The 14,409-nt window shown below is 35.4% G+C and overlaps 2 protein-coding genes across 4 annotated transcripts; both read right to left on the bottom strand.

Moving 5' to 3' along the window:
* Positions 1–333: 333 nt before the first annotated feature.
* LOC107996125 (RYamide receptor-like) lies at positions 334–9,915 on the bottom strand. Of its 2 annotated transcripts, none has more exons than XM_028665857.2 (8): positions 7,922–9,915; positions 5,953–6,095; positions 4,810–4,982; positions 4,459–4,639; positions 4,221–4,324; positions 3,535–3,658; positions 2,620–2,813; positions 334–1,047 (listed from the first exon to the last, which is right to left on the bottom strand). In XM_028665857.2, the coding sequence occupies exons 1-8, from the start codon at positions 8,152–8,154 to the stop codon at positions 694–696; spliced, it is 1,506 nt and encodes a 501-aa protein (XP_028521658.1). In that variant the 5' UTR covers positions 8,155–9,915; the 3' UTR covers positions 334–693. The 2 variants fall into 2 exon arrangements, with proteins under 2 accessions (XP_028521658.1, XP_028521660.1); XM_028665859.2 differs by lacking the exon at positions 7,922–9,915 and adding an exon at positions 6,339–6,922.
* A 795-nt stretch (positions 9,916–10,710) lies between these two features.
* On the bottom strand, positions 10,711–13,900 carry LOC107996070 (uncharacterized). Of its 2 annotated transcripts, XR_009829563.1 has the most exons (7): positions 13,253–13,900; positions 12,815–12,963; positions 12,000–12,286; positions 11,855–11,923; positions 11,414–11,509; positions 10,992–11,275; positions 10,711–10,907 (listed from the first exon to the last, which is right to left on the bottom strand). XR_009829563.1 is itself a non-coding variant. In XM_017053937.3 (6 exons), exons 1-6 carry the CDS (start codon positions 13,687–13,689, stop codon positions 11,234–11,236), a joined length of 1,080 nt encoding a protein of 359 aa, XP_016909426.1. In that variant the 5' UTR covers positions 13,690–13,900; the 3' UTR covers positions 10,711–11,233. The 2 variants fall into 2 exon arrangements, 1 of the variants encoding a protein (XP_016909426.1); XM_017053937.3 differs by having other exon boundaries at positions 10,711–11,275.
* Positions 13,901–14,409: the final 509 nt, after the last annotated feature.

The following is a 14,409-nucleotide window of genomic DNA, read 5'->3' as shown; positions in this document are numbered from 1 at the left end:
TCTTCCTTATGGACTTACTTTCAAAGTTGAACGAATGCGAATGACAAGGGTTAAATAGGGTGGAAAGTACGGTACGAAAAACTCGTCACTGTTTCAACATATTTCCTTCCCGAGCCTAGCCTTATTTGCTTTCTCCACTCGGCCTCAGTTAACAAACTTACCCTTTAGCCCAGCTTTCTCGTTAACTACTGTGTCTACTCGCTTTCCTCGCGTATATCATTTAACGTAACATCGCTACTTGATGTACACAAACGGAATGTAGATCACTGGAACGAACTTCTTCTTCTTCTTCTTCTTCTTCTAAGAAATTAAACGTGAAGGAAACATCAAGTATTTCGTGAACATAATAATTTTATTCTTTTCTTTTCGAGAAGATTAAAAATCATCCCAACTGAACTGTTACTCGATTTCATCACTCGATCATCGTTCACCTTTATATTCGTGCGATCTACATCTAATATATATTATTATATACATATATAATAAATTTCCAAAGAAAATATTTCGAGAAATGATTCTCCTCTATTTTAATCAATCACCAGTTGAGTCCTCTGTTTCCATTTACATCATCGATCTTTGTATGTACAAACCGAATATTTACAAACACGTAAACGACGTAACGACTGTGTCTGTGTAAGAAATCGACTCTCACTAATCTCTCGTTACTCCTTAAATTAACTAAAATATTTTTCATCAATGTTTTTCGTCCGTGATAATCAAAGTGTTCGCAGATTGAACGGCCTTGCTCTTCTTCTCGCAACTGGTCTCCTGACTTTTCTTTAACTGTATATGCCCGATCGCCGTGTCCGGCCTTCCTCTAAGACTTCGCAGCATGTAACAACGACGATGAGGGCTGTGCCTCGTGTAAAAGCTGTCGCAGCTGGTGGTGGTCGTTCGTCGAAGGGTTAAAACGGCGTGATGGCCGCCGATCGGCAATCCACACCCGCATCCAGGTAACATTTTTCGCTTGCGAAGTAAGCTTCGTCTTATCGTGCCACTGGCACTGCCCGCGCACATATCATCGATCACTCCAGTCCCTTGAGCACCCTGGAACAATAGATCAGAACCACTAGAGCTGGTATGACGCGTCTCTTAAAGTTATTGCTTCTTCTTCTTCTTTTTCTTTTTTTTTTTTTTTTTGTAAATTAATCCATCGTTTATTATCGATTTTATGCAATATTTGACTAACAATAATATCGTTCACGTACGCGTTTTTCTAGTTCGTAGTTCGATTTATTACTGGAGAAAAAAAATTGTTATCGTTATCACCTTTTCTTTCCTTTTTTTTAAATTAAATTCCATCGTGCTTGCGCCAATTTGTAAAATCTATTCGATGATGTTATCGTGTATAAACGTTTTACGTAGATTTATTATTCCAAGATAGAAATCGTTATTGCTTTTTTTCTTTTTCTTTTTTTTAAATTATTCCATCCGTTTGTATCAGTTTCTGGAATTTTACGCGATACTTGATGATCTACGACGTTACCGCATTTCTAATGGATTTATTACACGAGAGAGAGAGAGAGAGAGTGGAAATAAACGTTATAGACATAGAGTTTTAGAACTCTAACAGTATCCAACCGACACGATGCGTGTACATCGAGATCGCTAATCGAATTTGTATCCCGTGTAATGGAAAGTTAGCAAGTTCACTCAGCAAATGCTCAATTGGATACATGAACGTCAATTGTGGTTATTTTCGAAAAGTTAAAAGCGAATAAACCATTAGTTTAAAAATCTAATCTCTTCAAAAACTTCACTTCGATACTCGTGATAATATTATCTACAATATAACAAACATCTAGAGAATATGTCTGCAGCGCGGTTACACGAGGAAAGGAATAACTTTACGAACGAACGTCGAATTATGTGTACATATGTTGTACATCAAGTTCATCGTGTTTATTTTCTCGACAAAGAATACGATTTTACTAGTGCGCTTGCACGTGGAACCCGGCCAATTCTCGCAAACAGCGCGGGTAAGATCCAAGAAGACGTGTCACGCTATGATTTCTCGAACGCTTGCGCGAACAATTTATCATTGGAATTCGTTAATTGCGATACGTCGCGTATAAATTCCTGAAGATTCCTCTTTTTATCTTCCTTCAAGACCGTCCGATCTCGTAGATCTTTTTCAGATAACGACTCGCGACGAATACCATTTTGATTTCAGGCCACGTGTCGTCAAATATTGGAGAACCCTCGAGCCAGATTATCGAAATTCGAGGCGAGCCTTTTTTGCGTTTCAATAAATTCGAGTTCGAACGCGATATTGATTAGAAATATTGAAAAAAAGAAAAAAAAGAAGGAAGAAAAAGAAACTCGAGCGAGATTGAGTTTTTAATTTCGAGCATCGCCAAAGCGTGACAGAAACGTTTTCATCGACATATGTACGCACGACCAATTATACGTGCACGCCGTTTGTTTGTAAATTTGTAATTATATCTTAAAAAAATATATCGACGTTTAAAAGTATATTTTCCATTTCTAAAGAACGAAATCCGTGGCATAACAGGGATTAACAATTTTGATGTAAATCTTATATCGAGATAGATATAAAAGGATTTTTTCTTTTTAAATGGTACGATCGGTACATGATTGGGGATCGAGGAAACTTACCCTTCGATGAGTGGTTCCACGTGTAAGCCCACAGGGGCTGCGGCAGAGGATCTCAGTCACGTTCTGACGAAAATTACGGGTCATAAAACAATACACGGTGGGATTCAATGCGCTATTCGCGTGTCCTAGAAACAGGCAATAAGAGATAGCATTGTTCCACCCTTCCGCTTCTCCGTTCTCTGTCCCTCTCACACCTGCAAACAATTTCGGTTTTATATCGAAATTTCATCGGTTCGATTTTTAGAGGAATCGAGTGATAAAATGTTCCCTGCGATACGAATTCAACGAAAGCGTGAAAGTGTTGAAGTTAAGGTTAGCTAGTCAATTATTCTCAAACAAAGAGAAATGGAATTAAATTATTATGGTATTTTATAAATATTTACACAATATCCATCGAGAAATAGTGATTTTCCAACATTTTTATAAAGAATGATTACTCACTGATTATATTACACTGATAGTCTCTTAAGAGCATTGAAACGTTACGATTTGAAAGCTTTATATTCGTCGATTTCTAGAGGAATGTTCGATGATCATGCTCTTTTATTGATATGGCTAATTAATTATTGTCAAACAAAGAGAAATGGAATTAAATTATTAGCGTTTTATTAATATTTATACAAATATCGATCGAGAAGTGGTGATTTTCCAGCACGTTTTATAAAGAATAATTATATCCAAGTCTCTTAAGAGCAATTTCGTGGCTTTATATCGAAATTCGTCGGTTCGATTTCTAGAGGAATCGAGTGACAAAGCGACACGTTCGATGATCTTCCGCTCTTTCGCGTAAAAGTTAAAGTTAGCCGATCAATTATTTTCAAACAAATAGAAATGGAATTAAATTGTTATAGTATTTATTAGTATTTATACTATCGAGATGATTTTCCGGCACGTTTTATAAAGTGAATTACTCACTGATTATATCCAAGTCTTTTAAGAGCATTAAAACGTTATACGGGAGCCAGCAGAGGGCAAAAAGCACAGCCAGAAGAAGCAGTATCCAAGCGATTCGCCTTCGCTCACGTACCAGTCTGAAACTCTGCGAACAGAATGCAGTTGCGCTTTGGTTGTAAACGTTAGCTAGATTTAGATCAACATCGATTCATCGTTTAATCGTCGACAAGAGTACAAAGGCGAGCAGATATATCCGGTTCGACAAAACCAGGAAGAAATAGAAATGAAAATTTACAATGGAGGAAACGCGGCTGTTCGTCGCTGAGCAAAGCGAATTCTAGGAATATTAGAAAATCAAATAAGTGATATGGTAAAAATAAAAAAAGAGACAACAAGAGATATGATTTTTCTTTTTTTTTTTATTTTCTTTCGATATATACTCGAGCTCGTCGCTCGAAACCGTTTCCTTTCCTCGAATTCTAATTATTTCAGCGCCTCCGTTGAATAGGCCTTAACGAAGCAAAGTTAGAAAATTAATAGGCATCGTTCGATCGAGATATGTATTCAATTAAATACTCGTTAAGCGCACGTATCCATCCTTGCCAATTCAATCATCCACGACGCCAATTCGATTCTTCGGCGTTGGACGATTTTTCCCTTAAACGATCCGATCGTCAAATTGTCAAATTCCAAAACTTTCGACTAACCTGTTGCGAGCTGGCACTTCCCTGGGCACCGTCACAATCGAATGGCGGTTTCCTGGCGCACAGTGTACGGCCCATCATGATGTACGACAGTACCACGACGAAACCTACGCAACAGAGATCGAGAAAACAGGGAAGATTGCATAGAGATTGAGAAAAACGATCGTGCTTCTCCCTTTCGAAAGGAATGAAACGTTCGAGTTTGTTGAATTTGTCATCGATTGGCATGGTCTTGTCTTACCAGGAATAGCGTAAACCAGCACGAAGCACATGGTGCCAAAAAGCGGGGCCTCGATACCCACGGATTTGAAATCTTCCAAGCACATGTAGAAATACAAATCGGTGGAGATATTTTGTGCGAAATTCGACCCGTGAAAGGATATGTTCCTGAGTATCATGATACCTGGATTCTGAAGGGATGTCTGGAAAAAAAAAGAAAGGAGACAAACATTCGTCGATCTTCGTAATTTTATTTTCGTCGGTGAGAAAGAAACGATGATGTTTAATGCTTAATGAATAAAGATGAATATGAAACGTTTCTCTTTACGTCAAAAGAGTACTTTACACGCAAGAACGTCTTCAAAATACTAACCACTCTGAGAAGAGGAGCAAAAATGATCAAAGCGACCACCCAGAGAGCTATGATAACGAAGACCGTGCTCTTGCGGTTGAAAACTCGTCGAAATGCTATGGGGCTTCTTATCGCTAAATATCTGTCAATGCTCATCGCGGTGATAGTAAAAACCGAGGCAGCTACCGCAACACCTACGAAATTTTAAATATGTGGATATTAACATGTTGGGGTAAAATGTTGGAACATCGATTAATTAGAGATTCTTGGGCTAATTTTAAGCAACATTTTCCTTTAATTATTAACAAAAAACATTGCCAATCATGCATAGAGTTTCGAAAAATATGCGTGGAAAATCCGTTGAATATAATATATTTATCGAAAAAAATTATCTTATTAAATATAGGACGAATAAATGGAACGATATCAAATTGCGCATAAAAAGGCAAATATTAAATTTTTCTAATAAATCAACGATAAATAATACGTGTTTGAAGGATATTTGAAGGAAGAGGAGAATAATAAAAAAAGGAGAAGGATAATAAAAGAGGACAGTGATAAAAAGAAAGAGAAAGAAGAGAGTGATAAAGAAATTGAAATTACCTCAAGAATCTGCAATTAACTAGTGTTAATCCTATATTTGAATTGGGTGAATAAATGTGTAAGGAAATATATCAAAGAAATTATCATTTTAAAATCACTGTTATAAATGCCCGTCATAAATTCGATCCCCCAATTCAAACAATTCAATTTTTATTGGATTTGAATCTTTGTAGTTGAGCGTGGGTGGTAAGGTCGTCGTCGGAATAAAGAGAGAAATTAAAATTGAGCCCTAGTTGTGGAGGGAAACATTGAACCGCAATAAACGTGGATGTACGCGTGCGTGCAAGAACGCACACATTCCAAGTGAATCTTTTCTTGCATATATCGCCCACGCCTCCTAAAGAGGGGGAGGGTGTTGTATCGCGACAACTCGAGGCTGCGAGACGTTCTCATTCATGTCACCTTACATTTCCGCGTGAGAGTTGGATAAAATAGAGATATGTATCTAAAAATATCACAAAAGAGTAATCGGCGATATTTATAACAACGTACAAAGATTCTAATCAATTTCAATCGGGCGTAAAATGAAAGACAGATTGTTACAAGATCGGTTGAAATTACCCTGTAAGTAGAAGGAAAGTTTACACATTACTTCGCCGTGGATCCATTTCAACGAGACCGCCTGGCTGACGGCAACCGGCATGCAAATCGTGGTAACCAAAAGATCCGCCACGGACAGATTAACCACGAAGTAATTAGTCACGCTGAAAATAATAAAGGAGATTCTTTTGAATCTTTTGAATCATCTTCGTGTTCGCGTCAATCGAAAGCACACAAGAGGATAAGATGGACTTTGGTAAGAACCTTAAGGCCAACCGATATTGGACACTCACGATTCGTCGAAATACAAACGATATTTTATTAATTATTCGGGTTCTCGAAAGCAAACGAGAAATTTTTTCCTTTTTTTTTTTTTTTTTTTTTTTTACGTTAGAAAACATACATACGTGTTTTCACCATGGTTCGAAGAGGCGACGAATTTTATGCCGTGTCAGAAAATAAATAATTCGCGTACAACCGCTCGTTAAACATTCGTTTGGAGAGTTTTCAAGGAACGTGTACTCTCTGGATTATTGTTATCGTTGCAACGCGTTGTTGGTTAGTATCAAAGTTTTCGCGCTCGTATTCACAGGGAACCCTCCGAAGGCGAGCAGAGAGGGCAACAATTTCTGCTTCATAAATAAATCGTGACGTTCGTTCACGTATCCCGACGAGTGCGAACCGATCGCTTATTTGCACGGATGCTTCATTCGTTGTAAGCACACACTCTTACAACACTCTTTCTCCGTCTTCTGCGAGCGAGCTTAATACATTGTCGCGATTTTTAACGTCCGTGAAATTTCGATCCGATCTTATTTGTAAGAAGCATGATAAAATGCGAAAAAGAAACAGAAAAAAAAAAAAGAAATCACAAAAAAATATGAATATTAATTAATTTAAAAAATTGTAGACAACAAATAGTGACATTTAATTAATTCAAAGAAGAATATCAATATTATTAATGAAATTTTAAATTAAATTTTATCAAAACCATTATTTATGATTCGTTGTATTCATTTTTTTTTAATTCGTTACAACAGCTGAACAAAAAACCACGAGATAAAGAAAATTAATTTTATTAATTAATTTTTCATTCTTTCACATGGTATGATATCACGTACAAACCGCAATTCTTTTCTATTAATAAATTTAATCTACGCTCCATTGTTTACTATTAACTCGAATACTATATTACATTCCCTTGAAACGGTTGGAAATGCATTGTTGATATTTATTATACTCGTTCATCTTCGATTGTACCTGCCCTGACTTTATCAGGAGTTAGCGTTAATCTAATTAATCGTCCCTCAACACCCGTTTACGTTATAGTTTTCGCCAAGTTCTTTCCAATGAAACTGGGTCAGGTGAGGTTTATCGCGAGAATCGTCGTGAACGCGTTTAAAGAACCGAGAATGATAAACGATTCACAATGGATGACGCGCAGATGCTTCATTGCCATTATTTTGCGACATGATCCAACATTCTGTTTCGTTTCGTCGCTTCGTAAACTTTTCTCTTTTTCGATAAACGATAGAAATTATAAAAAAAAAAAGAATAATACCACTTGGGCAAAAATAATATTATAACTCGCCCGAAGTTATAATTAATAATTCATTCACGATTTATTTATTTTTTTTCCCCCGTGAGCGAAAGCGTCAACTTGATAATAACAACCACGACAAAGCGTCAACTTTTTCATCGACCGTTTCAATCGAGCTGTCGTCACATAATAGTCGAATCTCGATTGAGAACTTCGTTTCACAATAAAAAGTCTCGCAAAGTTTAAATTACTACGAGGCGAGGAGTTAATCGCCTTGTCTTCTATCGTTCGTTCTTCGAAATTCTCTCTCTGTCTCTCTCTTCCTCTCTCCCTCTCAATCGTAACTTTGAATTTCGTTAAACATTCTCTTTAAAAGTTATAAAGTAAGAGATTAACTTTTAATCGAATTGCGTTAAGTAAGTTTCACAAAATCTAATTATTTCCACATACCTACGCATGTAATGATACTTGAAAACAACCGCGATGACGAGAATGTTGGCCGTCACCGCGAGCGCCATCACGAAAACATAGAGGACGATCAGCAAGTAATTAGTTTTTCCTTGAAACTTGGCGAGGAGGTGGCGAATTATATCCTCGGTATCTATGTAGCTTATGTTCGAGAATATCATCGCATCGTTGTACGAGTTATTAAATTCCAACGAGGAGGGTGTTGATATCATCATTCTCGAGCCGTCGTTCACGTTCGCCTATTTTATTATTTTCTCTCTTTTTACAATCCATCAAACTCCTTTATAGGATTTCACGGAGGATAATTTGTTCCTTTGACGGGGGTGGATGGCACATCCGACTTCCGCTTGCTCGTTTCGGAAGGAGGATCATTGGATCGACGATGTATTTTGATCACTCGAGACGACGTTTAATACTTTGTTATCGTAGTACCGTTTTCGTGCCACCGTTCGATTAAAATAAATTTTTATTACGCGATTATAAAGGGAATCGTGTCAGTCATAATCGAGTCATCGCGCATTATTGAGAAAGGAAAGCGATATCGAATTCAACAACTTTGTTATTCCGTTTAATAATACATTTAAGCCATTCCCACTTTCGTGGATGAAACGCTTTTCGTTTTTTACGTCGAATGAAATCAAAATTTATACGTAATTATAATTTTTCGACCAGTCGAGGAAAAGTTTATTCGTCTATCGCGTGGAACTGTAGGCGGAATTTCATGGTTATTTAAAAAAAAAAAATTCAGTTCAAAGATATTGTTTCTGTTAATTCGTACGATGGCATGCACGATTAATCCTCGATATTTCTCATTGAACTTATTTTCATCGTCCATCAATCTTGTAATAATAAATATAATACGATAACGAGAATTTGAATGTTTAATTCTAATTGGAAAATAAATCTGTGAAATCTCGCCTTCTCCCCCTCGCTCTCCTTATCCCTCAGTGTTCTTTCCTTTTTTTTTTTTTTTTGATATGATTCAAATTCAAAGTCACCCTGTATAATCACGACAGGTTTTGTATCTGTGATCTAACCATCGTACATATGTCTACGATAAATAATTTTATCTGCCCAGCGACGAGATAACAAAAAAAGGGTAAATAAATTTGAAGGAAGTATCCGCGATATCCTCGGGAATTTTATCAATGTTTCGGGAAGTTATAAATAATGCAAAAGTAAGCAAAAGTAATACGATGATTGATGATGACTGTTTTTGATAGACAGAGCACGCGATAAAATGTTTACATCGAACGAAATGTGTCATCGAACGCGTCAAACATTAAAAAATTCGAATTTTTCGAGGAGGAACGAACGAAATAATTAATGTAATTGTAAAATGTTTGCGAATCGCGATTTCTTCACGTAGCACGAATTTACGTTTATTAAAAAAAAACTACGTTACACACACGATCCACTCGGCAAAGTTCTTTTCAAAAATTTACATCGAAAGAAACATTACGCAAATGGAACCATTACACGCGTAGTTTCAACAATATCTCTTGCGCTCGTTTTAAATATTTACTTTCCCGAGTAAAACTAAACAGATTCGCATGCTGAGTATCAAACAACCGGTGTCTTTTAACCTTTTAAAGTCTTTTACTTTCGATATTCCGCCAATTATTCTACCAATTATCTTCACGACTCATTCCAATTAATTCGAATCATTAACGATCAACACGTAAACTCTTCGCCACTTCGTATTCGAGTTTTTTTCCCGGAAACCATTCGGTTTCTCCTCTTCCCTCAACTCTTTGATAAACACGATTACACGTGTTTCACTATCCACCGTAATTTTCTACGAGAAATTTTACGAGATTCCTTCGCCCTCGCGGCGAAGAATAATACGCGTGAAAAGTTTCGGAAGCGGGGCCACGATAAACTGAAAGGAAGAATCGCAGCTCCCGCCGGTGCTCTTGAAAGCATTAGAGACGTTGGACACCACTCGCGCACGTTTCCTTCAACCGCGCGCCTGCGTTCTGTACGTTCTCTCTCAATCTTCTCCGTTACCCTTCCCGCTTCCTGTGTTATTCTCCACAGGAGATCTGTCGAAAAATGTCCAGATCCGGCTTGATCCCCTTGATCCATAAAGTTCGACAGGCGTCGTTACCGGCCGGAAAGGAGCATCGCTGTTAAAATCATCGTGTTCCCCTCATTCGTCCCCGTCGTCTCTCCCTCTCGCGTTACACGTGTCCTTGCCTCTTCTTCTTTTTTTTCTCTTTTTTTCTTTTTTACGTGCCCATTTTTTCGGATTCGATTTCCAACGGAGCTAGTTTCCCCTCGCATAGAAACGTGATCCCAAACTGCGAGTAAATCTCGTAATATATTTTCACGTGATATTACACGTGATGTAGTACACGAAACGAAATCTCGTGCGTATGCAGAGAATCATTGCTGGGATCGAAATCTGTTTCATTTATTATCACGAAATTTTCTATATCTCGGAATCGATGAGTGAAACTTTTGTTGTTCGAACTTTTGTTGACCGAAATTTGAATAAAGATCGAACCACCAATCTTTCGGATAACGTGTGATTAACTTGCAACTTTTATTTTAACGAAACTGTATGAATAATATCAGAATTGTTGGATATTTATATTTAATTAGATTCGTTCTTCCTTTCTTTTTATAGATGAAAAATTTCGAAAGTAAGGAAATTACAACATGTTTTAATCAAGTAAGCGAGTCAATCGTTGGCCAATAAATTTTTATTCTTGTTAAAAATATAGAAACTGCATTCAACGATAAAAAAAAATAAATGAAACAAAAGATTTCCAATTTCAAATATTTAAACATCTTGGCTTTATTTACAAGTAATAAAATCGTAAATACACAATCTTGTTTACTTGACATAAATACAATAATATCGTAAGGAGCTTTATACATTTCGTTAATGAAAAATTTATAAATCACTTCTGTTTTATATCCTATATGAAATTCAGTCCACAAGTCTACGAGTCTCCGAACTCTATGAAGGAACATGTATAAGATACATTGATCAATAAATCAATGTACATTGTTCCAATGTGTAGCATCTCGTGAATATACTCACGAAAAAAGAAGATGAGACAAAATTCACACATATTCCGTTACGGCGGCGAGTCGATCGCATCTATTGTCATCCTCGTGTCGCTTCACATTAAAGGTCAACGGATAGATATGCAAGATTAATGCTTTCCTTTTTTTCTCCCCTCTCTTCCGTTTCCTATTTCGTACTTGCTAATGCAACTTTTGTTACGATTCTTTAGATGGAATCGAAACGATAAAAGTATCGTGGAAATCTTGGAGGAAGTTTTAAGTAAGGATCACCAAGTACGTTGTTATCGCTGAGAATATCTGTAAAAGATATATAAAATCAAATATATTCCAGTGAAACACTCGATTATTTATCCTCGCGTCGTTTCTTTTCTTTTCTTTTTCCTTTATTCCTTTTTCTTTAACAACTTTTCATTTTCGTTCGCATTGAATGCTCACCGAAAGCAGAAGAGGAAGATCGACGCGTATTAAACCAGCAACGGTAAAAAGGTGTACTTTCCTTAGTTGGAAGTAAGCCGCTGCTTCTATATTTTCCTGTAATTAGAATCAATAGAGAGAGATAGAGAATACAAAGGCTCGAAAGAGTGTTCGCTTCGTTAAGAGCTAGAAATCTAATTTAAAGTAATTGATCGTTCAAGGGAACAAAGAGGAACTTATAGGAAGAGCCGGGTTAGAGAAAATAACGAGAGAAGAAGAATGTTGCGAGAATGTTATCATATTATCTAAAACTTAAAATTTCATCGATATTCTTTTACTTTTTATTTGTTTCTTGGAGAAGAGATAAAGAGGGATGTAAAGGAGTAAGGTTTGAAGAATAAAATTTAGATCAAAACGATCAACGATCAACTTTTATTAATACGATATTAGGGTATTGCTTACCTGTAAATGTACACGTTTCAGAGAAACGGAAGAGTAAGGTGAGAAAATAAGCTTGCCGACACGATTCGCCTAAACAAATAATAAAGTTATATCGCCATACGCGTGGCGTTCGGGAAATTTCAGTTTGGTTTAGAGAAAGATCTACCTGATGAGCTGTCATGTGACACACGGTGGCAATCAATACGAGGTTCCACGCGCAATCAGTCACCAGCATTGATTCCCTGATCTTCCCGTAATCCGATAATTTGAACACTTTCAACGAATAAATCCTCGACATCAGGTTGAACGACATAGTCGAGATCCAAAACAACAACTGGATCGCGTATACGGAATTAATTATTTCGGTAGCGTTCGCTAGAGAACAATGAAGCCACCATATCTGTTGTAACGTCGAATGCCTAATTGATCGATGCGCCTCTATTATCTTGTCAGCTGGTAACATTGGGGGAAAAAACGATAAAAATAATTGTTTGAAAATAGGAACACAAAGGTACGATTAAACATTCATTCAAACTCGTTAGCCCGCGTCGCTCATGACACGATTAAAATCCTCGATAAAAATCCTACGATTTGTACTGTCATCGAAGAAATGATCGAGATACCGAATCGTAATAAAACGAGTATCGAAGAAATTTTCGATTTCGTTCAGGGACGCGTGATTTTCATGATTTATTGTTGTTTTAAACGAAAGATCAGACTTTCATATGAATTTGTAAGAAACAAATTTCAATGATAATAATCAAACATACGAACGAAACAGAATAAAATAAGAATTTATAGAGTGCCAAGATTCTTTATTGTGCAACATGAAGGAAGAAAAATATATAGATTAAAGAAAACGATCGACTACGGCTCAAATACGATTAAACGATGCATAAAACTGATTGAAAATAAATAAACTTGTGAATTTTAACACTTTATATTCGTTTAAGAGATATAAAAAATAAGAAATAAACTCACCCTTAGAGAATTCTATCATTGAGCAGAGATGACGGAATCGTTCCTCGATAAGGAATAAAATACACACGAATATCAAAATTTGCGTATTCATCGAGGCATCCATGATGAAGTAAATTATTCCGCGAAAAATTGGCACTCTCGGCTCGATTCTATAAAAAGGAAAAATCTAAATAAATATCTACATATCTAAATATTAAAAATCTCAATAAAATAAAATTTTATTACGTATACATTTAACGTTTTTATAGTTGCTTCAACATTATTTAACAATTTATGTTGAATACATTTATACATTTATACAATTTTTCAACAACTCTTATCGAATTTGAGATAATCCTACTTTATTTTCAATTTTTAAACGATAAAAATTCGAACATTTATACGATATAATATATATCGTAAAATTCGATGTTCGATTCTTTCTTTACAATATCTTACCTGTACGTGAAATATCCTACTATCGCCCAATATGAGAAACTGACGAACACTGTGACATGACAAATGATACGCAATTTATTTCCTTTTGAAAAATCACGAAATTTTGTAGCTCGATCAAAATTACGTAACTGCGATAGAACGGATCGAATCTTCCAATTCCATAAAGTTGTCACCGATGCATCCGTGAACAAGCACAAATAAATAAGAAATACTCTTATTATGACGATAAGCATACTTTTTAAATCTGAATCTTCGTACGAGAATACATAAATGTACATTACTACGAAACTAACTAAATACAGAGTCATTGAGAAAACGATGAATATTATATCTCGAAGTCTTCTCGCTTTTACATTGTCCTTCGAAGCACAGAGAGCAGTACATCCTAATATTAAACCGGCATTAAAAATCGAATTTGTATCTCCAACGAGCACCATTATTTTTACAAATTTTTTTTTTTTTTTAGATTTTAAAATATTATGTTATGCTTAATTCAAAATATAAATACTTCAATAACGATATAATTGACGAATAGTGTATAATTTTTATTCTTATTCATGACAAAATATTAATTGTAACTTTCTAAATAGTGGAAACGAAACATGTGCGTCAGACGAGCAATAAATATCGTTTATTACGAAATCTGAAGAAAGGTTCTACATCGATTTTGTAATCAATGGATAACATATTTATAAGCAAAAAGCAAATAATGTTTCCATTGGCATTAAAGAGCTTAAATACATAATGTTTTTATATGAAATCAAGATCTAAATTTGTTTCATAATTCAAAAGAATGAAAAAATGTACTGTGTGGCAAATACGGGCAAGTTTGAAATGACATAATTTCAAATACAACTTCAAATGACATGTTATTTCATTTTATAATTATATATATAATTTTTTTCAGATTTATAAATTTTCAGATTTAAATTCATAATTTTTTTCAGATTTAAATATATTTGAAATGACAATATTTGAGACATTTTTTTCAAAACATATTATTTATTATAATTTAAATACTCTTCTAATGATTTATCAATTTTATGATTTATTCGAAGTATAATATGTTTTACAAGATCCTCGATCTAAAGATATATTATAAAACTGAAAATATATTAATTATATTTTTTATATTAAAAATTAAGAATATTGAAAAA

Source organism: Apis cerana, linkage group LG4 (assembly GCF_029169275.1).
Source record: "Apis cerana isolate GH-2021 linkage group LG4, AcerK_1.0, whole genome shotgun sequence".
NCBI lineage: Eukaryota > Metazoa > Arthropoda > Insecta > Hymenoptera > Apidae > Apis > Apis cerana.
This window is presented reverse-complemented; position numbering and strand designations above follow the sequence as displayed.

What these genes read in the sequence shown, in the direction of transcription:
- LOC107996125 (XM_028665857.2), bottom strand. Translation starts at nt 8,154, where the DNA reads ATGATGATATCAACACCCTCCTCGTTGGAATTTAATAACTCGTACAAC. An exon ending in AAGTATCATTACATGCGTAG is followed by an intron (nt 6,096 to 7,921) that starts GTATGTGGAAAT and finishes TATTATTTTCAG; the next exon opens with CGTGACTAATTACTTCGTGG. An exon ending in GCTGGTTTACGCTATTCCTG is followed by an intron (nt 4,325 to 4,458) that starts GTAAGACAAGAC and finishes TCTGTTGCGTAG; the next exon opens with GTTTCGTCGTGGTACTGTCG.
- LOC107996070 (XM_017053937.3), bottom strand. Translation starts at nt 13,689, where the DNA reads ATGGTGCTCGTTGGAGATACAAATTCGATTTTTAATGCCGGTTTAATA. An exon ending in AATGATAGAATTCTCTAAGG is followed by an intron (nt 12,287 to 12,814) that starts GTGAGTTTATTT and finishes CAATGTTACCAG; the next exon opens with CTGACAAGATAATAGAGGCG. An exon ending in GTCACATGACAGCTCATCAG is followed by an intron (nt 11,924 to 11,999) that starts GTAGATCTTTCT and finishes TTATTTGTTTAG; the next exon opens with GCGAATCGTGTCGGCAAGCT.